Source organism: Ipomoea triloba, chromosome 2, assembly GCF_003576645.1.
Source record: "Ipomoea triloba cultivar NCNSP0323 chromosome 2, ASM357664v1".
Taxonomy (NCBI): Eukaryota; Viridiplantae; Streptophyta; class Magnoliopsida; order Solanales; family Convolvulaceae; genus Ipomoea; species Ipomoea triloba.
Window position 1 is genome coordinate 22,859,152 of NC_044917.1, and position 24,464 is coordinate 22,883,615.

General features: G+C 36.4%; 3 protein-coding genes across 4 annotated transcripts; 2 read left to right on the forward strand and 1 right to left on the reverse strand.

Moving 5' to 3' along the window:
• Window positions 1–560: 560 nt before the first annotated feature.
• Window positions 561–1,325, reverse strand: LOC116010926 (uncharacterized mitochondrial protein AtMg00310-like). Its single transcript, XM_031250420.1, has one exon. The coding sequence runs from the start codon at window positions 1,323–1,325 to the stop codon at window positions 561–563; it is 765 nt and encodes a 254-aa protein (XP_031106280.1).
• A 3,233-nt stretch (window positions 1,326–4,558) lies between these two features.
• LOC116009792 (probable E3 ubiquitin-protein ligase ARI9) lies at window positions 4,559–6,546 on the forward strand. The gene is made up of 2 exons (XM_031248922.1): window positions 4,559–5,309; window positions 6,023–6,546. The coding sequence occupies exons 1-2, from the start codon at window positions 4,600–4,602 to the stop codon at window positions 6,108–6,110; spliced, it is 798 nt and encodes a 265-aa protein (XP_031104782.1). The 5' UTR covers window positions 4,559–4,599; the 3' UTR covers window positions 6,111–6,546.
• A 6,858-nt stretch (window positions 6,547–13,404) lies between these two features.
• Window positions 13,405–15,786, forward strand: LOC116009243 (putative peptidyl-tRNA hydrolase PTRHD1). 2 transcript variants are annotated; one of them, XM_031248740.1, is made up of 3 exons: window positions 13,405–13,583; window positions 14,833–15,380; window positions 15,616–15,786. In XM_031248740.1, exons 1-3 carry the CDS (start codon window positions 13,423–13,425, stop codon window positions 15,618–15,620), a joined length of 714 nt encoding a protein of 237 aa, XP_031104600.1. In that variant the 5' UTR covers window positions 13,405–13,422; the 3' UTR covers window positions 15,621–15,786. The 2 variants fall into 2 exon arrangements, with proteins under 2 accessions (XP_031104600.1, XP_031104599.1); XM_031248739.1 differs by lacking the exon at window positions 15,616–15,786 and having other exon boundaries at window positions 14,833–15,564.
• The last annotated feature ends 8,678 nt before the right edge of the window (window positions 15,787–24,464 follow it).

Consider the following 24,464-nt stretch of genomic DNA (forward strand, 5'->3'; position numbering starts at 1 on the left):
TATTTTTCTAAAAAATATTTCGGATAAATTTTCATGTATATATATACATATATGAAACCAAATATATATGTACATACTGGAAAAATAGCAAACATAAATATATGTATGCATTTAACAGAATAATAATATTCAAATTGCATACACAAACAAACTAATCAACTAGGTAGAGATTATATTTTGCTTTGATACCAACTGTAAGAATAAAACTGAAGTAAAGTATATGAAATATAGGATCTAACCTCCCGCCATAGTTATTTGTTTGATGATTGCCTGAACGTCGTTGCTTGAGCTTCTTAACTATTTTTCTTTCACTTGACTCAACTCCCTCAGATGGTGTATGAGACTGACTGATCAAACAGTGAGAGGATTAAGGGCTCTTATTTATACTAACCATATGCCATCAATATGGTAATGTATCCCTTCCCTAATTATACTTCCAATCACAATTAGTATTTACCTTAATTATCAAAAGCTGATATGGAAGTAATGCACCATATAATTATATTACCTTAATTATTATAATTACTACCTATATTATAATAATGTAATAGTGGTAAGTGTTACAGTATAAACACATTGTTCAACAACTCCCTATTCCAATAATGCGAAAGAGGATCAATAAGCTCACTTACTTTCATATTCTGATTAAATTCAGGAGCCGGAGTTTGAACATAGGGAAAGCTCTCATCTGGAAGCCAAGCATGCCGCCAAACACACGTATCATGACCATTACCGATCCTTCGATAAGAACCCATTCGCAGAACCTCTTGACCGGCTAGTATTGACCTCCAACAGTAACTTGGATTTGCACCAATTTTCGCATCCAGGAAATCATCGTGGGGGTAGTACCTCGCCTTATATAGTTTGGCAGCCAAGGATGTAGGATTAGTCATAAGTCTCCATCCTTGCTTAGCCAAGATGGCCACATTAAACCGACTTAGCACTTTAAAACCAAGGCCTCCTTGCGACTTCTGTGTGCACATTCTGTTCCAAGCCATCCATCGTATACCATTACTTCCACCACTAGTGCCCCACCAAAACTTATTCATTACCCTTTCAATCCGCTCACAAAGCGTAACCGGTAGGTAATAAATGCTCATATAATATGTAGGTAAGGCTTGAGCTACACTTTTCAGAAGGACTTCTTTACCGGCTCTCGACAGAATCTTCTTATTCCAACCACTCAGTCGACCAATTAGCTTGGATTCAATATAAGAGAAAACTTCCCGTTTATTGCGTCCAATTCCCATGGGCAGTTCAAAATAACGTCCAATATTAGTGGACTGATTCACATGAAACACAACAGCCACAGCAGTACGTATCATGTCCACAGTATTTCGGTTAAAGACAATTAAAATAACTTCAATCAAGTCTTGTTAACTGAATCAGACACATAAAATGAAACGAAAGGAATATATTTTGGACTAATTCTTTAAAATATGGTTCATAAAAATTTTGTATTGTAATTCTTAAAATAAGTAATACTTATTGCATAGTTTTTAAATATATAATTTAGATTCCTTAAAACTAAAATTCAAAAGGATCAAAGTTTATTTTAGTCAAATTAAATAAATTATTAAATGTCAACTACCATGTAGTGTGATGACATCCCATTATCATTCTAAATGGGTGGTCATAGGTTCGAACCCGACGAGAAAGTTTGTAATCGTTACAAGTGTGCTTTAGTTGAAACCTACCTTGTAACTAAGGACCATACGTTTGTTAATTATTACTCTCGCTCTCTCTAGATAATTGTATGTGTCTATTTTGCATGATTAAAGAAATTATCTCAAATTATTTACTATTCAATTTTTCATATTAATGAATGTAGGGTGAACAAATAAAATTCATATATTTAATAAAGTACATGATTTTTTTTTAAGGTAAACGTAGTTATTCCATTAATTCATAACATAAAACGTTTACATCAACAATCAATGAAATGATAACCCTTACAGTTAGAAACAACTTTTCTAAGTATGCTATAGAAAACTTGAATCGCAGACGATTTTATAACTAGGAAGCTATATTGCTTCAGGAAGCTTAAATCTTCATCAAAGATCTGGCTCCCTAAACATTTATGTTCTGACAATTATATTCAAATCTTTAGAACTTGATGAAAAACACATATTAAATCTTTGTGTATTTTAACAATTGTACCCAATTATATAGTATATAACTCTAAAATAATCCAATTCTCTTGATTAAATATTAATTGATGACTATAATATTAGAACAAGCTTTTATATTATGTTATGTTGTAATTCTTTAAATAATTTGTGCAAAAACTCAAGAAATTAGGGTTAGATTAGATTTGTTCATGGTTGGAAATTATAACTGTTACAAAATACAAATGTTAGATACTAATTTGTCAAATTTTATATGCTTTAATATAATTAGGTAGAATTGTCACTAAACACAAATGGTTGTGTGTGTGTGTGTCTGTTTTTTTGTTTTGTTTGTTTGTTTGTTTTTTTTTTTTTTTTTCACAAAGTTCTAAAAGTCTGGATATAGTAATTGTTACAAAGTTTAAAGGTTTAAGTTTTTTCTACCAATAAGTATTTTATTTAATATAAAAAGTTAAAATTTGAAAATAAAAATGCATAATGTTTTAAGATTTTATTTATTTTTAAAGATAGAAAAGCATACTGTTGCAATATTAGATCCCCAAGCAAGATTAGTGGACAGGTTTGAATGATTAAGACTGATATTTGTATATTATTTTACAATTGACCAAGACCTTTGAGTACTAGTTGAATTGGTCTTGTCCCTTTGTAAATAAAAAAAGTAATACCATCTGGTTTTGTAGAGGCAACTTGTTTTAAAAATCAAATTCATAGCTTTTAATTACAAAAATTATGTTTCACACATTCACTTACTTATATTCAAGGTGCTTCTTTTTTTTTTTCTTAATTTTACAAATAACCATTTTTTAATTGAGAAAACCCCAAAATAGACCATTACTCCTAGCTTAACTGTTTGCGACAAGACCCCCAAGGCGTTAAACTGTAAGATATCATCCATATATCCCGTGGTTATACCGTCGACCATGGTCCACAATGCATTGTGGACCATGCACCATGACTGATACTGCAGTTTTGTTAAACGGATACTGCAGTTGTGTTGAAAGGGAACTGCAGTTGTGCGGAACAGAGGGCGTTTCATCCGTCTAGAACTGTAGAGTTGTGTTGAACTGATACTGCAGTTGTATTGAATGGATATTGCAGTTGTGTTGAACTGATACTGCAGTGTGTTGAACGGATGAAACGACCTCTATTCCGGGCAACTGCAGTTTCCTTCCAACACAAGTGCAGTATCAGTTCAACACAACTACAGTATCCATTCAACATAACTGCAGTATCAGTCATGACCATGGTACACAATGCATCGTGAACCATAGTCCACTGTATAATTTGCGCCATACATCCCCCAAGCTTGCTCCAATATCACCTTACTCGATCCAATCCCTTGACTGTTCCAAATTTGCTAGAAAGTTGGCATACTTATTCCCTTTCTCTCAACCGACCAGTTTTGACTTTTGAATAATAAACCAAAACTAAACTATTTGGTTTGGTTTTGGTCTAGTTCATAGAACTTGGATCGAAATGTCCCAGGTCGGCAGTTACTTTAATAACCACAAAGTTCTAAGTTTAATTTCTTCAAGAAATTACTTATTAAGAGCATCCCTGTCAGTAAATCTTTCTCAGATATTAGAACAGTGAATAACTATTGTCAGAGTTAGCAACAGATGTGGACCTCAGTTTTTGACAAATTTTACTCCATGCAACGAATGGGTTTATGTTAGAGAAACTTTATTTGTTTTTTTTTTCTTTTCATTTTGTTTCTCTGTTTTGTTTTCACGGTTCCTTTTTCTTTCTTTTTTTTTTCATTTAATTTGTTTATTTTTTTTTATTATTTTATAATTTTTGTTTCAATTTTTTTTATAAAATACCAAATTAAATATTTTTTGAATTAACTTTTAATGATTTATTTATAATTAAAATTTAAAATGATTAAAATAAAAAGAGCAACAGCAAAAATTAATTTAAATGTTTGTAATTTTAGTTTAATTAAATGTAGGTATGTTTTTTCAAAAAAAAAATGTTGGTATGTTTATTTTAATTAATTTTTATAATTATAAATTTATAATTCAAATAAATAAAGAAATAATTAAAATATAGGATAGAAAATTATGGGTCCATAAAAAAGAAAAAATTTTAAACTAATGTGGAGAAGAGTTTTTGTAATTGAGTGAGATAGTGGATGATGAAGTGGATGTTGAGGACCACAAATAATTTGGAAAAAAACCCCAACTGATAATGATGCTCTAAGTTTATTAATTTTCTTAGTTTAAGTCGGTCAACAATAACCACATTAATGGAATTCATTCGACTTAACCACTACCTAATTAGTTTATTCTGTTTACACTGTCTTATATTTCTTGGCAATTAAGTTGTCGACGCTTATCCAGGAGTAGGAGAATAGTCTACGCAAGGTGCCTTTCTCTGTTTATATATAATACTGGCAAAGGAGCAACAACTTAGCTCTCATACCGAAAGACATTCACCGAATATAGAATTCCATTTCATATATTATACAATGGAAGAAAAAATATGGTCCTTTTTCGAGGAAGAAAGTGATGAGGAAATTTCAGATGCCCACTGCGCAGAAGAGCTTCAACTCCAGGAAGCTCTCCAGGCCTCCTTCGCCAGCCTGCAGATGATATCATCAAACCATGAAGAAGAAGAAGCAGAATCGTCTGGGTTTTTCTGCGGGATTTGCATGGAGAGAAAAGAATCATCGGAGATGTTCAAGAACAACAACAACACCTGCTCTCATTCCTTCTGTTCCCTATGCATCAGCGAATACGTCCAGTCCAGGATTGATCTGAATCTCCCTCCCGGAACCTGCCCGGATCCTGACCGGAACTGTCCTGCCACGATCGACCTCTCTTCCTGCAAGTCAATCCTCCCAGAAGCCGCGATTGCGAAGTGGGAGAGATGGCTAACCCAGTCCAGCGTCGATGCTTCTCAGATCATTTATTGCCCCTACGGCGACTGCTCTGAGATGTTCGTGTACGAAGATGAAGAGCAAGAGGTAATCACAGAGGCAGAGTGTTCCTTCTGCCGGAGACTTTTCTGTGCGCAGTGCCGCGTGCCGTGGCATGCCGATCAGGACTGCGAGGAATTCCGGGAATCGGAAGGCGATGTGGAGGTTGAGGAGATGGCCAGGAACTTCAAATGGATGAAGTGCCCCCATTGCAACCGCGTCGTTGACAAGATTGATGGCTGTATACACATCACTTGCTGGTTAGTTTGTCTCATCTATACACCCATTTTGCTTTGCTTAAAACCTTAACTGGTCCTAAAAAAATGATAATTCCGTGAAAAAAAAAAGGAAAAAAGTCTAATAGGCCACTGGACTTATGACTTTTGTGCAATTGTTTCATTGAACTTAAAAAGTCTGCAATTCAACCATCAAACAAGTAAAATATGTGCAATTAGGACATTTTTCTAAAAATTTTTAATTCAATTTGACTTAAAAACATTTCAGTATTGACTCCCAACTAGTATGGTAGAAGAAAATGTCACTCTTAATACATATATGTTAGTAATATAATCGGATTTTACTAGAAAATTTTTGTAAAAATGGTCCAATTGCATAAATTTTGCTTGTTTGATTATTGAATTGGACACTTTTTAAATTCAATGGCTCAATTGCACAAAAGTGATAAGTTTAGTGGCCTATTTAACACTTTTTTCTATAAAAAAGGATGAGAATTCAAATAGGAATTAAAAAGGGTAAAATAGTAATTCACCTTGAAATTTTAATTCCATCAAACTCCTATTAGTAGGAGAGACCATAGGAATTGCAATTCTTTCCTCTAATCAAACTATGGAACAATGATATTTGGTTGGAATGAAATTATAATTTTATCCTACCAAACACAATAATTGATTCTGTCCAATAATTAAGAGGTTTTGTTGGTTTCTCTGTTAGTTTAATGGTTTTTTGGATTCAGGTGTGGGCTTGAATTTTGCTATGTGTGTGGTTCCATATGGAGCGAAGATCATTGGGATTGCCAAACTGAAAATGATATTGATGACTAAAGCATTACAAATGGTGCGAATTGGCTCAAATAGATCAGAAGAGATTTGGAGTCGTTTAATGGTGAGATGGGGAACACCAATTCGTATAAATTGTCATGCCATTTACTCATTTATGTAATTTGGTAGAGAGGTTTGTGAAGAAGACAATGAAGTACTTGCTTTCCCTGCACTGTTATTTCAATTTTTTGTAAAAAAAAAAGAAAAGAAAATTTCAGTGGTGTTTCCGGCACGTAACGTCGTCGACGTCGACTTATACGACGGCGATTGGTTGTCAAGAGTGTTAAGGAAATTGTCGTCTAAGGAACTTTTGATGTGTTCCACAATCGGATTGTCGTTGTCGAAGTCGTCGGTAATGTCGCCATTGACCCATCTTCGCATTTTGCTCCGACCGTTGACGGTTTAGTCGTCCGCAATTAATGAAATTTTTTTGTTGTTTTTTTTTTGGAAAAATGGTAGAGTTAGGTTTAGTTATAGGGTAATTGTAAAATTTTACTATGAGTATTTGTCATTCTTATTTTTTGTATTTAAATTATTATTGGTGTTGCACTTTTCGTTCTTTCGTGCTCACTTTTTGTATACTAAAATTGTAAATTTCGTCTTTAATGTTTTATTATTAAATGGACGGAAGTGCAAGAGTTTTTTTTTTTTTTGGCCTCACAAGTATTGTGACATTAACAATTTTGATTCAAAACTTGCATAATTAGTCCACAAGTATTAATTTCTTAGTCTAAATGGTTCTTCTAGTGAAATCTCCATCAATTTTTCACCAGAAAAATTATTTTTCTTTTGTAGTAGGGGTTTAATGGTCTTTTCATTTTCCTCAATTTTTAGTTTCGCACTTTTGGTCCCACGAGTATTGTGGCACTACTATCAATGTTGATCCACAACTTTCAAAACTTGCAAAATTGGTCCACGAGTATCAAATTTTTAGTGCAAATGGTACTTCCGATGAAATCTCCGTCAATTTTTCATTGAAAAATTTATTCACTTTATAGCAGGGTTATAATGGTCTTTTCTTTTTACCACTGTTTTTTCTCTTTCATATCCAAAAGCTGTTCTCTATATCTTTTCTTGGGATTATCTTGTCTTTGGATTCACCTCTATACAGTCTGATTCCCGTTCGAAAAACATCCACCAAGTATTTTGCGTTGGTGACTTGATTGCCCATTGCGAGAAGGCAACGACTGTGTTTCATTGATTGCCCATGGGTGAATTCCACCCACAATGAATCACGAAACTTGTCATAGAAGGGTGGACCAACACCTATTCTTGCAGACGCCATTGCACTATTTTGGCAAGCTCACCCCTTGAAGGCTAATCATTTGCTAGGTGGCCCCATGGACCACATGAAATGAACGTTGCAGTTCACTAACCCATGAGCTATATAGTCGACTTGTTCTTATAATCTTATCTCAAGACGACGATGCCCCCGAATGATATGTACACCACAGAATGGGTTATTCTAGTGAAAATTTGACAAAAAGAAAAAGACGGTCTTTTCCCTTTTGTCAAATTTTCACTAGAATAATTGCTATGTTATTAACACAATTTAACAAAATAACATGATCTCTGAGGTTGTGCTTGCTCTGCCTGATAATATTTTGTATAATATATGAAGTAAAAATCCTTACTAAAGTGTATAGTTTCAGTGAAGATGAGATTGACTCAAAGAGTGAAGAGGGAAGGCAATGGTAAGAGATTCTTTCATATTGTTTTTTTACTATATGTTTATTTTATGATCAAATTGTTTTCTTGAAAATATGATTACTCTTTGGAGTTATTATTCAGGGAAACCATGAATTCATACAGTTTCAATACTTGGCATTGGAAAAGACCTGATGTTCTAATACATGTTGTAGATTCAACTATTGGTGGACCTCAATTTGAAGAAAACACCCCAGGTGGTCGAGTTGGTTGATGTTTTGTTTAGTGTTTTTTATTTGTAATTAACTAGATTAGCTAATTGATGTAATATTATCCAAGGATTTTGATTTCTGAGTCCTCACTAGTCAGTAGTTCTATTGATGTGTAATAGCTGTTCAGTTCTTATTTATTTTATTTCTTTTGCTTATCCTTGCATAATTTTCTTGGTCAAAAGCTTAAAAACATCAAAATTTTTAATTTTTAAAATACAAATTCTAATTTCGGGTTTAATCACCCGAACCCGAATTAAGCCCGATCCGAATTACCCGAACCCGAAGAGCACTCGACAAATTTCGGTTCGGTTTCGGATTATAAAATACAGGGCCCGAAAAATGTTCGGGTAGGCCTTTTGGGTACGGGTCGAACCCGAACCCGACCCGTGCCCACCCATAAAAAGACCAGTATACCCCTGCTATAAAGGAGAAATAAATTTTCTAGTGAAAATTTGATCAAGATTTCACTAGAAGGACCATTTGCACTAAGAAATTAATAATCGTGGACCAATTATGCAAGTTTTGAAAGTTGTTGATCAACATTGCTAGTGCCACAATACTCGTGAGACCAAAAGTGTGAAAAACTAAAGATTGGTGAAAAGAAAAAAGCCATTATACCCTTGCTATAAACGGAAAATAATTATTCCGGTGAAAAATTGAGAGAGATTGGAAGAACTATTTACGCTAATAAATTGATATTCGTAGACCAATTATGCAAGTTTTGAAAGTTACGGATCTAAATTGATAGTGCAATAACACTCGTTGGAACAAAAGTGCAAAAAACTTAAAAGTGCAAACTTAGGGACGAAAAGTGAGTATGATCAACACTTATGGACGAATTCTACAATTATCTTATAACTTAAGGACACAAAGTGCAATTTTCTCATATTTTTTCAAAAAATAAATCGTGAAAACCCAAAATTTTCTATTTAAAATGAAGGGAAAATCGCACTTTTGGTCCCCCAATTGTTACCCGATCTGCAATGTTGTCCCCCATTGTCAATTTTAGTTAATTGGGTCCCTAATAACCTTAAACCTTAGTCAATGTTGTCCTCCGGTCAAATTTGGCTCTAACTAGTGTTAACAGCATGGGCAATTGAATTGAGTAATTTCACAATACCACTCAATTTTACCCCAAACGCACTGCTTCTTCTTCTTCCCCACCTCCGGCATTGACGCCGCCATCTTCTCAAGATCTCCCACACAAATCTATCGATTCCAACTCAGACCAGGGTTAATAATGTAAATTCATCGGAGGATGTGACCGGAAGCTCAGTCGCAGGGAATACTCCCGCCGCCTGCTACCCAACACCAACACAAAAAAACCGGCTGCGTCATTTTAGGTTTTGTCATCGGAACTCTAGTCTTAATTGCAGTTATTATCTCCCTCTTCACTTTAATCAGAAGAAGGAATGAAGAAATGGAGCTGAAATCCACACAATTGACCTCGGCTACTGGTAACCACAACATGGAGGATGTGATGTGCTCACCTCAAGGCGGAAACAACGAACAAGTCAAAGAGAACAAAATGCAAGCACCTCACACTGCGACTCGACACCGGAAAAACATCCATTACCGGCGTGGAGGCTTTCCTGCAACACATGGAGGCAGTAGGCGTTCTCTGGCATCCGAATTTGGTCCCTGTTAGTGAGTGAGTGAGTGAGTGAACTCATTCTTCTTCCTTTTTCTTTTACACCGCGACTTGCTTTATTGTTCCGCGAAGCCAGAATGCAACAACAACTCGTAAGGCGGAGATGTACTCGTTCTTCTTCCTCATGATGTACTTAGCTTCGATCCTTGCAGGTTTCCCGTTGACAAACTTGTTCTGCCCTTGTTTAATTCAACTAAATGGTATTTTCTTGATTTTGGCAAATAGCAGGAATTCATCCAGAGAACTGTCATTTTCTAAAGACTGACTCATCTATATGCTCTTTCTCCCAACTCACTCCGTGAAGCGTTATCCCAAGACTTAGCCACTGGTCTAATCCCCTTCTTCTTGTGTGTTACCGTAAGAAATAACGTGAAATAAAGTAGGCAGAGCATGTTCTTCTTTTCCTAAATTCCAGATTTGTACGTATTCTGAACTTTCATCCCTCACGTCTACGACTCCGTCCCTCTCGTCGGCAAGCAGAGCAGCGGCGGGATTCAACGGACGGCGTCGGCAGGTAGGGGTGAGCAAAAAATCAAGACCGACCGAAAAACCGACGGCCGATAACCGAACCGACCGAAAATTTTGGTTTTCGGTTGGTTATCGGTTATTGACTTTAAAAAAAAATCGGTCATTTCGGTTTTTTGGTCGGTTATCGGTTTTGGACCCAAAAAAATATAACTGACCGAAAAACCGAAGAAGATGTCCATACATTTTGACTTAGCCCATTACTTTTCTGCTATATATTAGCTCAATACTAAATTACACTATAAGTTTTAAATATAAAATACTAAAATAACATAGCCAGCTAGTGCATTACGTATGTGTACTGTGTACAAGAAATCATTCTTATCAAAATGCATTTGTCATTGATTATAGAATATGTTTTGGTTTAGTGGTTACAAAATATATATGTATGCAGTATGTAAGAATGATTTTGTAACCAGTTGCATACTGCAATTTGTAACCAGTATGTAAATAATTAAGGTCTATGTATGCAGTATGTAACTATCAAAATATATTCTGTATGCAGTATGTAACTAATAACTATGGTCTATTTATTATTTATGTATGCAATATGTAAGTTATATAACTACGAACTGTGACTTTGGAGTGTGGACATTGCAACTTTGGATATTTAATTTTGAAATGTTTATGTGATTGACTATTTTAACTAGTAATATGTTTTTAGTGTTTAAATTTTTGAGTTTAGACAAAAAATTTTGAGAAATTTCAGCCCGTAACATAATTAAGTTCGGTTAAATATAACCGACCGTAACCGACCGAAAATTTCGATTTTCGGTCGGTTCGGTTATGAGCATTGGTTCGGTTATTTCGGTCGGTTATAGGAAGGGTACAAAATTTTCAGTTATTTCGGTTATTAACCGAAAACCGACCGAAACCGACCGATGCTTACCCCTATCGGCAGGCAGAGCAGCGGCGAAACTCTGGTTCTCCATGCAGCAGCAGCAACAGCAACGCGAATCCACCCTCTGTTCCGGCAAGCAACGCAACAGCTATGGTGGAGCTACCTCTCGTCTCCATGAAAGTCTCCTATGTTCTTCGCGGTGGCAATAGAGGATTCCGACGGCAGCTTTGAGACCTCCTCCGACGTTTTCCCGTTCGTGGAGTAGCCCTCCGGCGAGTGAAGCTTCCGGCAGTGGCAATCGAATGGTGGTTCGTGAAGTAGCCCTCCGGCGTTTTCCCGTTCGTGAAGTAATGGTGGCTGCTCCCATTTTAATTTATGGAGGAAATTGGGGTAAAATTGAGTGGGTGTTGTGAAATTACCCAATTGCCCATTGTGTTAACACTAGTTAGAGCCAAATTTGACCGGAGGACAACATTGACTAAAGTTTAACGTTATTAGGGACCCAATTAACTAAAATTGACAATGGGGGACAACATTGCAGATCGGGTAACAACTGGAGGACCAAAAATGCGATTTTCCCTAAAATGAATTATTTATAAATTTGGAAATAATAAAATAAACAATATTTTGAAAATTTATAAATAAGAAGTATAAAAACATACAAACTTTTTGAACACCATGATTAAGGGTAGGGCTGCAAATGAGTCTAGCCGTTTGTGAGTCGTTCAGTCAAAACTCGACTCGAGTTCAAATTTTAGGCTCGTGACTCGTTGAGCCGCTCGCGAGGCATATATATATATATATATATAGTTCAATTCGAGCCGATCTTCGACTCGAGCTGAATTGATAAATTTTGGTTAATTAATCTTTAAGTAAAATATATCAATTTGATTATCACTTAAGAATTTTGATTAACCGTTAATTCAATTTAAACGTGTCGGTTAACCAAATTAATTGTATTGCATGTGTGTGTGTATATATATGTGTGTGCGCGCATGTGTACTTGAATTATTATTCTTTTATAATTTATAAATCATATTATTAAACTAGATTTTTAATTTTTATAATTTATATATTGATGTAATAAGGATTTTTATAATGTGAAAATTTTAATTAAAAATTTACATTTATAAAATTTAAAGATTTTTAAATTTGCCTGAAATATTCATGTTAATAGGTTAATCAATTGATTAACCAAAATTTTTTTGTTTCCTTGATTCAAATATATAACTTTTAGTTTGATTAACAATTAAAACATTTTACAAATTCAATTTAATTATTAACCAAATTAATCAAATAAACACTCCTAATCGTGATGCACTGCCACATTCCAGTCAAGTTAATTGCAGTTTTAATATTTCAATGAATTTTTTTTTTTACTTTTAATTATTGAGTTTTTTTTTAAAAGAATAAATTTGATATTCGATTATTAAAAAGTATCGTTTTTAATTTTTCCATAACTTTTCATAATAATGGATCAAATGAGTATGAATTGTACAGCGCAAATTGTCTTTCTCGTGATTTAATGAATTAAGTTTTTATTCTAAAAAAAAAATGAATTGTACAGCGCAATTTATATCATGGATCAGGGCCCACATAGTATTATGAACCATAGATTGAAATAACGAGATACATAATTTATACTCGTAAGATACAAAATTTTATAACACAAAACACAAAAAATTATAACACAAGACACATAGCATAGTATTATGGACCTAGCTAAATTGAAAAGATGAGGTACATAATTCATATTCATAAGGTACAGAATTTCATAACACAAGACACAAAAAATCATAACACAATACACATACATATGTTATATATTTATTTATTTTTTAAATTTAACTTAGGTACATAATTTGTGTTTATAGGCACTAAATTCATACAAAACTAAATTGCTAATTTGTACTAGGTACAAAATTCATATCCATAAATGATAAAAATTCATAACACAAGACACAAGAGTCATAACACAAAACAGAAACACATGAACCAAGATTCATAGTGCAGTGTGAGGCAAATTATTGTGTGGATTACGGTTCAAAATATCGTTGTGAATATTATGAGTAAAAATAATGTAAATTATGTGCTATAATAATATAAATTATAACCTAATCGGGTAGTTCAAGTGGAAAGTGAGTTTTTCTGTGAGAAAGAATTTCGGGAGAACCCGAGTTCATTCTCACAAGTGACGATTTCTCCTGGGGCGAACACGGGTGGACCCGGACCGCTAAATGGACGGAGAACCCGGTGGTCCACGCAATAACCATCGACGGTGTGAACCCTGGTTCCTACTTCCTAGTATAATGATGGGCTGTACAATGATTCAAACTTGAAAAATGTAGTTTTGGGCTTTAGCTTTCAACGCCAAAGAAAATGTCACGGGCCTTGGTCCACTCTTCGTTACACTATCCCCGTTCACTACATCTCTTCTCCCGCTCCATTCCTTCCCCCCGGACTTCTCTTTTCACCGGCGAAGCTACCGGGCAATCGCCGGCGACCGGCTGCGGGCAGCAATCTCTGACAATCATCAACTGGTAAGCCTCTCTTTTCTCTGTATTCATACCTCGAGGTCCACACTTATACTGTTTACAACTCTACAACATTTCTCTCTCGCCGCCGCCATTCTCTTTCTTCCTTCCTTCTCTCCCTCTCTCCGACTATACAGTTGTAAATCGAAGATCCGAACTTTGTTCTGTTATGTTCTGTCGAGCTTTTGCTTCTCCTAAGTCCTAAATAAATAGAAAATCCATATAGGGAGTGAAAAGAGGGGGGTTCTGATGAAATCGAATAAAATTATTTTCATTTTTCGGAGCAGTGTGAAGTGACTCAAACGTTTGATAATGTTCTTCGGATGAAATTCTATTCAACTACTTTCATCTTAGACAAAAATGTAAGCAGGAGCTATTTGATTCTGTTCATCTCTTAATAATTAATATTAACCTTTTGTCTGTTTGTTTGTTATAATGGAAATTTCAAGCAATTCATTGAGAACAACCAAAACCTAGTTCATCCTGCATATGCAAATGTGAAAACTATATATGTTGATCCTTAAATTATTTGGCCTTGGAATTGATATTAATCCCCTGCAAACCCTAATATTACAGAGCTTGAAACAAGAGTAGAGTTAACCAAAGCACAAATAAATGATGGGTTGATGAAATCTTCACTCAAAGACAATAATCCATTTGTTTCCTTCTGGATTGACACTGCTTATCCTTTTAACATATCTAATGCTGTTTTGGAGTGTCTTGAATTCCTTTTGCTGCTTAGTCTTTGTCTTGCATTCTATACTCATTTTCCTTGTTTCTTCCTGCTTGCCACATTGATTCAATCACCATTAACAGGACTGGTATGCCCCTTTCGTTGTCTGGTTAGAGTAGTTGCCTAATCCAAGTTTTGGATTTTTAGACAAACATATATGATGTTCGGATGCCAGAAATCATTAACGTTTCTTCATATGCTCAAACTGTGGATTAATCATCATGATGTTGTTGAACAAAAATCAAGATGATCTCTGGATTAAGTATTGTCCGTTCATTAGTTTCATTTTATAGGCATATTGTACATTTAGATTTAGTAGTAACAGGGAAGTGCTATAGAAGGTACTGATGAAGATATTAAGTTATTAATCATAACTAGTTGTTGGTAAAACATTATAAGTTACCATGGAGATTATGTAGTTTATAAGTATGATCAATATATTAGAGTAATTGGTAAGATTACTTCACACATTGCCATTTTAAAGACATGAACATAAATGTTTTTAATGTGGTATTGTTTTAGTTTCCAATCTAGAGGAGTAAAGAATTCAAAATCTGAAGTTTGGAAAGGCTTTAAGAGGACTGGAATCAACCTTCAGAAGGGCTCTATAATAGCTCAAATGGAAATGGAGCCGTCAGCATCAGCTTCCTCCAAAGCTGCAGCAGAGGATTTAATCTCCACTGCCTCAGCTACTAACAGCAATGCCACAGGCTCGTCGGTTGAGGAGGTGGTTGTTCAGTATGTGGTGTTGAGAAGAGATCTGATAGACACATGGCCACTGGGAAGCATTGTTACGCAGGGCTGCCATGCTGCCGTTGCTGCAATTTGGTCCAATAAGGAGGACCCTGTCACCCTCCAGTATTGTGCCCCTGCCAATCTTGACTCTATGCACAAGGTAACACTGGAAGTTAAAGGTGAAGCCCAGATATTAAACTTGTCTGGAAAACTAAAAGAAGGCGGCATTGCTCATAAATTGTGGATTGAACAACCAGAGAATATCCCTACCTGTCTTGCGACGAAACCTTATCCAAAATCACTCGTATCGTCATTCTTCAAAAAGCTAAAGCTCTGTAAGTGAAAACCTTCTCCCAACTTGATGAATGTGAAGCTGCCATTTGATCTTGTTTTGTATTTTTCATGGCCTGGCCCATGAACGTTTTTGGTTTTATTTTGTAAGTTTTTGTCACCTGAATTTATCTCTTGTGACAAATTTTATATACTGAAACAATGAAGAAGAATTCTTTACTTTTGACAGTCCTTTTTACCATATGATGTTCATATTTTCATTTTTTTTACCATTGATAGCGTAAATGAGACCGGGGGTTACGACTACGCTACAAATATGCATGTTGTGAATAAGTAAAAGAGGACACTCGGTTTATTGGTCGGTCGGCCAGCCTATCAAGTGACAATTGAGCGGTCCAAGGCTATGTTGTATTACAAGTGGAGTAGATTACAATGTAAAGTAAATCACAAGTGGTGTCATGTTATAGCGTATTGAATATGACAAATGAGGGTGGAGGGGGGGGGGGTGTGGTGTAACCATCCTATTTATACTAACTTGGCTATGCATTTAATGCTTTCATATGCAAGTGGCTTGACGTGGTGCACTCTTGTTTGTTTGGTCAAACGGTCGCCCCCCAACTTGTGTAGGTTATTGTTTGAGATGACAGAGCCGTTATTCCTGCAAGTTGTTAGCCGCCCCACCTGCAAACGCAAGTGGGCTTCCTTTATTTGTAGTGCGAGCTAAACTTCCCAACTTGTGGAGTGCGTCACACCGTAGGTCGACCATTGACCTCAGGCGGACTGGTTGGATGGTGCTCCATTGGGGCGATTCCACGGGTGACCCGAGAACTAGGGGTGGGCATTTCGGTCTTTGGTTCGGTTTTTTTTTTTTTTTGAAAAAATTAAACCATTCGGTTTCGATTCGGATTTACTTCGGTTCGGTTTTGGTTCGGCTTTAGACCCTCGAATGTCAACATTTCTTAATTTTTCGAACATACTACCAAATAATACATATTTATATAATCAATATCCAAAATCTAAACATTATATAACATAATAGCAAATCAAAGTTCAAATATACAACTAAAGTACTAAGTACTAATTAGTAATTACCAAGCATCACATAGTTCAAAACCAATGTTCAAACACTACAAGCATGAAACATCACATAGTTCAAATCCAATGTTCAAACTTCAAAGATTACAAACTTGAAACATCACATATCCTAAATCCAAAGTCTAATACCAACATAAGAATTCAAACACAATCAACATATCCAAACTTTAATACCAACATAGCAATTCAAAGTTCAAACACAATCAACATAGCAATCCAAATTCCAAAGTCATATCTTGTTCAGTTGTTCATCACTTCATCTATCATCATAGATCAATATCATGATGTTGCTCTGCTGATTTGCGGATCTCTGTACAACAAAACAAAAGGAAAAAAAACACAATAAATAATAAAATATTAAAGCATAAAATAATATAGTATATACTATACATAAATTCATAATAAAATATAGAATTGTCACTTACCTTCTACAAAATAAGAAGTCAGATCAGCACAAGAACAGGGTCGGCCTCTTGAAAACAAGGTTCAAACATAATCAAAACGAATTAACAATCAAAAGAAGTCCAAAACAGAAGACAAATCAACAACCTAAGGGCCCTGGTTAGTGGATGCAACGGTAGAGGGGTCGACCAGATCTGTTAGAGGGTCGGAAAACAGTTCTGAGCCGAGTGGTGCTATATCCGCAGGTAGTACAGCGCGGACTTGTTCCCAATCATCCAGAAGGGCTTCCTCCAAAGACTAGTGTAGAGTGTTTTGCATGGCCCTTTTTCCCTAATAGAAACCCTAAGCAGTCATTCTCTGAAGCATCTTCGATCCCACTGGATTACATCGCTATGCTTGAAATAAGGGAAGAGCAACTTCCTCGGAAGTACAATTGGTTGAGACCAGGTCGGTTGGTCGGGAAGTAGAGTGGCGATGACATCCTAATGGACCTTATCGGAGCCCGAATTTTGCCTCAAAGCCCTCAACTGATCGTCCTTTTCCTTCGACACGTCATTGAGTTTTCTTAGCTTTTCTTCACGCTCCATACTAGCAACCTGGCATGTGCACAATCGGATACAGTGGAAACAGAAGACAAATCAACAACATAAGGGCCCTAGTTAGTGGATGCAACGGTACCACCCGATCTAAACGCCTTGATAACCTGATGTTTGTTTTACAAAACACGTCAACTTGGTTGCAAAAAATCCACTTTAGAAGTTAAGTAGGGTTAGTGATCTTTAGCCATACAAAGTACCTAGTGGGTAAGGTTTAGAAGGTCATTTGTTCAATGCCAACTTAATGGTAGAGACGAGTGATAAATGATGATAACCACTTGGTTGACTGGGCAAAACCATGCCGGTAGGGCTGGGATAACTCAACTGGATAAAACCTCGACCGAAAAGGCCGAGAGACAACAAGTAAATTTAATCACACACTCGACCAGGCAAGACCGTGTAGGATGGGGTAGAGTAACTCAACTGGACAAAATCTCAAACGAAAAGGTCGGGAGAGAACAAGTAAACTTAATCACACACTCAACCGGGTAAGACCGTGCAGCTAGGGTCAGAATAACTTTTATAAATATTATTTTTATTGTTAATTTATGCAAATTATTTTTTTAATTCATTTACAATTTTGGTTAGTTTTGTATATTCTTTTATTTATTTTAAGAGTTAATTACCAAAATGGTCCCTCGATTATTGCAAAATTACCAATTTGGTCCTCAACAATTTTTCGTGACCAATTAAGTCCCTCGACTTTGAAGAATTTAACCAATTTGGTCCTTCGTTTATTTTTCCGTTAAACATTCGTTAAACCGGGACCAAATTGGTAATTAATTTTCACTGAAATGGTCCCTTGACTATAGCAAAATTACCAATTTGGTCCTCAACAATTTTTCGTGACCAATTAAGTCCCTCGACTTTGAAGAATTTAACCAATTTGGTCCCTATTTAACGGATGTTTAACGGCAAAATAAACGGAGGATCAAATTGGTTAAATTTTTCAAAGTCGAGAGACTTAATTAGGCACGAGGTCACGAAAAATTGTTGAGGACCAAATTGGTAATTTTGCAATAATCGAGGGACCATTTTGGTAATTAACTCTTAAAATAAATAAAAGAATATACAAAACTAACCAAAATTGTAAATGAATTAAAAAAATAATTTGCATAAATTAACAATAAAAATAATATTTATAAAAGTTATTCTGACCCTAGCTGCACGGTCTTACCCGGTTGAGTGTGTGATTAAGTTTACTTGTTCTCTCCCGACCTTTTCGTTTGAGATTTTGTCCAGTTGAGTTACTCTACCCCATCCTACACGGTCTTGCCTGGTCGAGTGTGTGATTAAATTTACTTGTTGTCTCTCGGCCTTTTCGGTCGAGGTTTTATCCAGTTGAGTTATCCCAGCCCTACCGGCATGGTTTTGCCCAGTCAACCAAGTGGTTATCATCATTTATCACTCGTCTCTACCATTAAGTTGGCATTGAACAAATGACCTTCTAAACCTTACCCACTANATTCCGTTCAATACTTCAATCAATTCTCTCAAGGGTTACATTTGTTGAAGATTACGTTGCTATGACGTCCAATTCTCTAGTTCGCGTTAATTGACCAGCGTTACGTCTCTCTCTTTTGTTGGCTTCGTTGACATGAAGGAGGGAGTCATTTCCATTTTTGGTCATACTGTTATTGGAGCATTGCCAATTTTAGTCCACTCCATTAATTTTTGCCACATTGTGATCAGTCTTATTTAGTCCTTGTCACTTTTAGTCCACCGTTAAAATTTTCGTCAAATTACCGTCCAAAATAGCGGTATTTTTGGTCTTTTCATGTTTTGGTCATCTCCTTGACCCTATGCAGTGGTTTTCCTTACACATTTTCATCCATTGAAGAGGTCCGGCGAAAGCCATGTGAGCCACGTTACAAAGCCATGGCTTTTGCCGGACCTCTTCATTGGATGAAACTCTACAAGGAAAACAACTACAAAGGGTCAAGGAGATAACCAAAGCATGAAAAGACCAAAAATACCCTTATTTTGGACAGCAATTTGACGAAAATTTTAACGGTGGACTAAAAGTGGCAAGGACTCAATAAGACTGGTCACAATATAGCAAAAATTAATGAAGTGGACTAAAATTGGCAATGCCCCAATAACAGTAGGACCAAAAATGGAAATGACTCTGAAGGAGGCAAGGGAATTATTAAATGGGCTTGAACTTGGGCCTAAAGCACGGCTTGACTAAATAAAATAACTAATTGGGCTTAAGGCCAGACACCAAAATAACTAAACTAAACTAACATAACAATAATAAAAATACTAAAAGCCCAAACAAAACTAATTATTAAAATAAGAGTTTATTACCGAAATGGTCTCTCGACTATTGTGAAATTACCAATTTGATTCTCGACAATTTTAATTAAGTCCCTCGACTTTGAAGAATTTAACCAATTTGGTCCTTCGTTTATTTTTCCGTTAAACATTCGTTAAACCGGGACCAAATTGGTAATTTTGCTATAGTCAAGGGACCAAATTGGTAATTAATTTTCACTGAAATGGTCCCTTGACTATAGCAAAATTACCAATTTGGTCCCTATTTAACGGATGTTTAACGGCAAAATAAACGGAGGATCAAATTGGTTAAATTTTTCAAAGTCGAGAGACTTAATTAGGCACGAAAAATTGTCGAGAATCAAATTGGTAATTTCACAATAGTCGAGAGACCATTTCGGTAATAAACTCTTATTTTAATAATTAGTTTTGTTTGGGCTTTTAGTATTTTTATTATTGTTATGTTAGTTTAGTTTAGTTATTTTGGTGTCTGGCCTTAAGCCCAATTAGTTATTTTATTTAGTCAAGCCGTGCTTTAGGCCCAAGTTCAAGCCCATTTAATAATTCCCTTGCCTCCTTCAGAGTCATTTCCATTTTTGGTCCTACTGTTATTGGGGCATTGCCAATTTTAGTCCACTTCATTAATTTTTGCTATATTGTGACCAGTCTTATTGAGTCCTTGCCACTTTTAGTCCACCGTTAAAATTTTCGTCAAATTGCTGTCCAAAATAAGGGTATTTTTGGTCTTTTCATGCTTTGGTTATCTCCTTGACCCTTTGTAGTTGTTTTCCTTGTAGAGTTTCATCCAATGAAGAGGTCCGGCAAAAGCCATGGCTTTGTAACGTGGCTCACATGGCTTTCGCCGGACCTCTTCAATGGATGAAAATGTGTAAGGAAAACCACTGCATAGGGTCAAGGAGATGACCAAAACATGAAAAGACCAAAAATACCGCTATTTTGGACGGTAATTTGACGAAAATTTTAACGGTGGACTAAAAGTGACAAGGACTAAATAAGACTGATCACAATGTGGCAAAAATTAATGGAGTGGACTAAAATTGGCAATGCTCCAATAACAGTATGACCAAAAATGGAAATGACTCCCTCCTTCATGTCAACGAAGCCAACAAAAGAGAGAGACGTAACGCTGGTCAATTAACGCGAACTAGAGAATTGGACGTCATAGCAACGTAATCTTCAACAAATGTAACCCTTGAGAGAATTGATTGAAGTATTGAACGGAATTCTCCAATGACCGGAGCAATTTTGGTGAGGAAGCTAGGAGGTAAGGTTGGGCTATGCAATATAAATACGGGCGAGTTAGAGGAAGGCAGCATCATCTCCTCACCAAAAGCCATTCAAAACCTGGTCTTTCGGCGGAAATTTTCGTTGAGCGACGAGTTCCTGGGTGGAGTGTTCTGGTGGGTTGTGCGTAATTGGTTTGGCGGTGAAGTGTCTCTTTTTGGCAGCAATTCTAGGCACGGCTAGTTAATTCCGGCGTAGCAGACTTCTCATCTGTAGCATATTATTTTCTTTGGCAGCAACAATATTTCAATAGTCTAGAATTCATAGTGCTCCCTCTGTTCCTCTTATTCTTTATTTTATGCTTGTTGCAGTCGTTAATTGCATTTGGCCTTATTACTTATCGTGAGGCATTCTAGAATGTTAAGGATTGAGGCTTTGTAATTTCCTACTGCAAGTCTCATTCTCTCTCTGTGATTATTGTGAGTTGCAAGAGAACATTAATTACTCTTAGGAATTATTAACGACAGTGCTTAAGAAGATGATTGCCATTAGTCTCTTAATGACATGTTAATTCTTTACTCTGGGAGCATGAATTATCCACTATGAAAATAAGAAAATTCTTGCAATAGTTTAGATTTTAGTTTTGCCAACTCAATTATGTTTTATCTTGTGTTTTGCATTGAGATTAATTATGTTGAATCTAGCCAATTCCAGCATAGGTTAATCTGTTTGGGATGAATTAATTGAGTATAACATCATCCCCAATAATTCTAATCTTGTTGTCTTGTTGGGTTGTCTATTTGATTCTAAACCGGGTATTCCGTAGTTCTTTTAAGCTAAATGGGTTTTAACTATTTAAATAAGTATCTTAAGTACATGAATGATTAAAACACATGATTTACTTTGGACGTCACACGAAGTTATCATATTAAAGAAAAGAACGAACCTTTAATTGGTTGGCAAAGTTAAACTAATTTGAAAAAATTAGTAATGGTAATTGATTGATGTTCCTAGTCTTTAGTCCCTTGCTATTTCATTTCGTGGTTATTCAATTGTTTTTCGTGCCTTTATTTTCTACTTGTAGTTTCATTTGATTAAATACATTCTGATTTATAATTAATTTTGAACACTTCGAATTATTGAGTTAATTATTTTCAAGTATATAAATTGCATAGTATCAATTTCATGTGGTTTCGACCATTGCTTTTGCATACTATTACTACAATGATTAGTGCACTTGCGACGACATTATTAAAATTGTTCATCAATAGCTCAACATGAAAAAACCTCAAATAGAAAGGCTGGGAGACAACAAGTGAATTTAATTACACACTTGACCGGGCAAAACCATGTAGGTAGGGCCGGATAACTCAACCGGAAAAAAACTCAAGCGGAAAGGTTGGTTTTTATTTTTATCTTGAATTTGGCCGATCGACCATCCTATCGGTCGTTTTTTTTACGTAGGCCGATACATTTCAAGTAGGATTGGAGGAACATTCTACAATGAGACCAAAAAACTTAGGTTCAAATTGTTCTGAATACAAGGAGCATAATACAAGGAGCGTACCAACAATCCTATACTAGTAAAATTTCATGAGGTGCTTGGAGTTCCACACTCAAGTAATCAGTCGTCCGAAAAGAAACTCTAGTTTGTAGGTGGGGGTTGAATGATTGCAGAGACTTTATATGGTCGTTCCCATTTTTTGGCGAATTTCCCATGATCGATCGGTCTACTAGCTTTTTCCCATCAGTGGACCAAGTCTCTTACTTGGAAGTAGCGTGGTTTTACCTGTCCGTTATGGTAGGCTTTGGCGGTCTTATAATATTTGATTAACCTCTGAGCTGGCATGTCTCTTTTCTCATTTATGAAGTTTAGTTTTGCACCTTGCAACTCGTCATTTTCATCCGGTTGGTAGTTTCTCTCTCAGGTGGTAAGGAGCCATGCTTCAATCTAAACCCGCACTTCATATCCATAGGTCAGCGAGAAGGGTGTCTCATTGGTTGCCAATGCGGAGTGGTTTGATAAGTCCAAAAAACATACGGGAGCTCCTCTGCCCACCATCGGCCCGCACTCTACAGCTTCTTTTTCAGTTCGTCTAGGATCATCCGGTTGGTGTTTTCCACTTGTCTGTTAGCCTGTGGGTATTCTACGACCGCCTAGGTGTGTTTGATGCCCAAGTGAGCTATGAAGTTCTTAAACGACTGACTGTTGAATTGTGTCTTGTTGTTTGTAATTAGGTAAACAGGTACCCTAAACTGAGTGATTACATTTTTCCATAGGAACTTTTGGCACTCCTGCGAAGTGATGGTTGCTAATGGTTCCACCTCCACCCACTCGGTGAAGTAGTCGATCACCACTATCACATATTTCCTTTGGTCGGTCGCCATTGAGAATGCCCCGATCAGGTCCACTCCCCATCTCGCAAATGGTATTACTTCAGTGATTGGTTGATAGTACGTAGCCGACCACTAGGGCGACTTGTCAAATTCCTGACAAGTGGCGCACCTACGAACATACTTTTCGCAATCCAAATTGATCGAAGGCCAATAGTATCCCAATAGGATGGTTTTTTGCGCGAGCGTCCTTGGTCCTTGGTGGGCTGAACAGATTCCTTCGTGAACTTTTTCTATCACAATCTTGGCTTCTTCATTGGTCAAACACCTCAGGAGTAGTCCGCTGTACGATCGCCTATACAGCTTACCATCGACTAACTAGAATCACAATGCTTTTTGTCTGTTTTTTTCGCCAGGGTGGTGTCCTCCAGTAGGGTGCCATTAATGATGTATTTTTTTAGGTCGTACATCCAATTTGGCTCACTTATCTCGATCGGTCGGACCTCAATGATATCAATGCTTGGCGTTCCAATTTCTTCGACCCGAACGATTTTGGACATGTACTCGAGAGCCTCTTGGGTTAACACGGAGAGCATGTCAACATCTGTGTTCTCTACTCTTGGTACTTGGATTAGTTCGTACTTGCCAAACTGTTGTAGCAATTCAATCACAATGTTTTTGTATCTTATCATTTGATATTCCTTTGCTTCAGTTGTGTTGGAGAGCTGACCAATTATCAATCGGGAATCTAACCTTAACCTCAGCGGGTCGACTTTCATTTGTTTAGCCAATCGTAGTCCGCCTATGAGTGCCTCGTACTCTACTTGATTGCTGGTGGGTCGGAATTTGATGATCAAAGCATGGTAAATCTTTAAACATTCAGGGGATGTGAGTATGATTCTCCCCCCCACACCCCTTATTTCTAGACGACCTGTCGATAGAAGCCTCCCACCATGGTTCCTCTAAGGCAGTCAGTCGATCAGGCTCCGGGTTCTATGTAGTATACTCGATGATAAAGTTAGCTAATGCTTGTCCTTTCATGGTAGGGTGCGACTTGTACTTGATCTCAAACTGGATGAGCATCATGGCCTACTTGATTAGTCGCCCCGATAATCTTGGGTTCCTAAAGATCATTCCAAGTGGCTAGTCGATTAGGGTTACCACCGGGTGAGCTTGAAA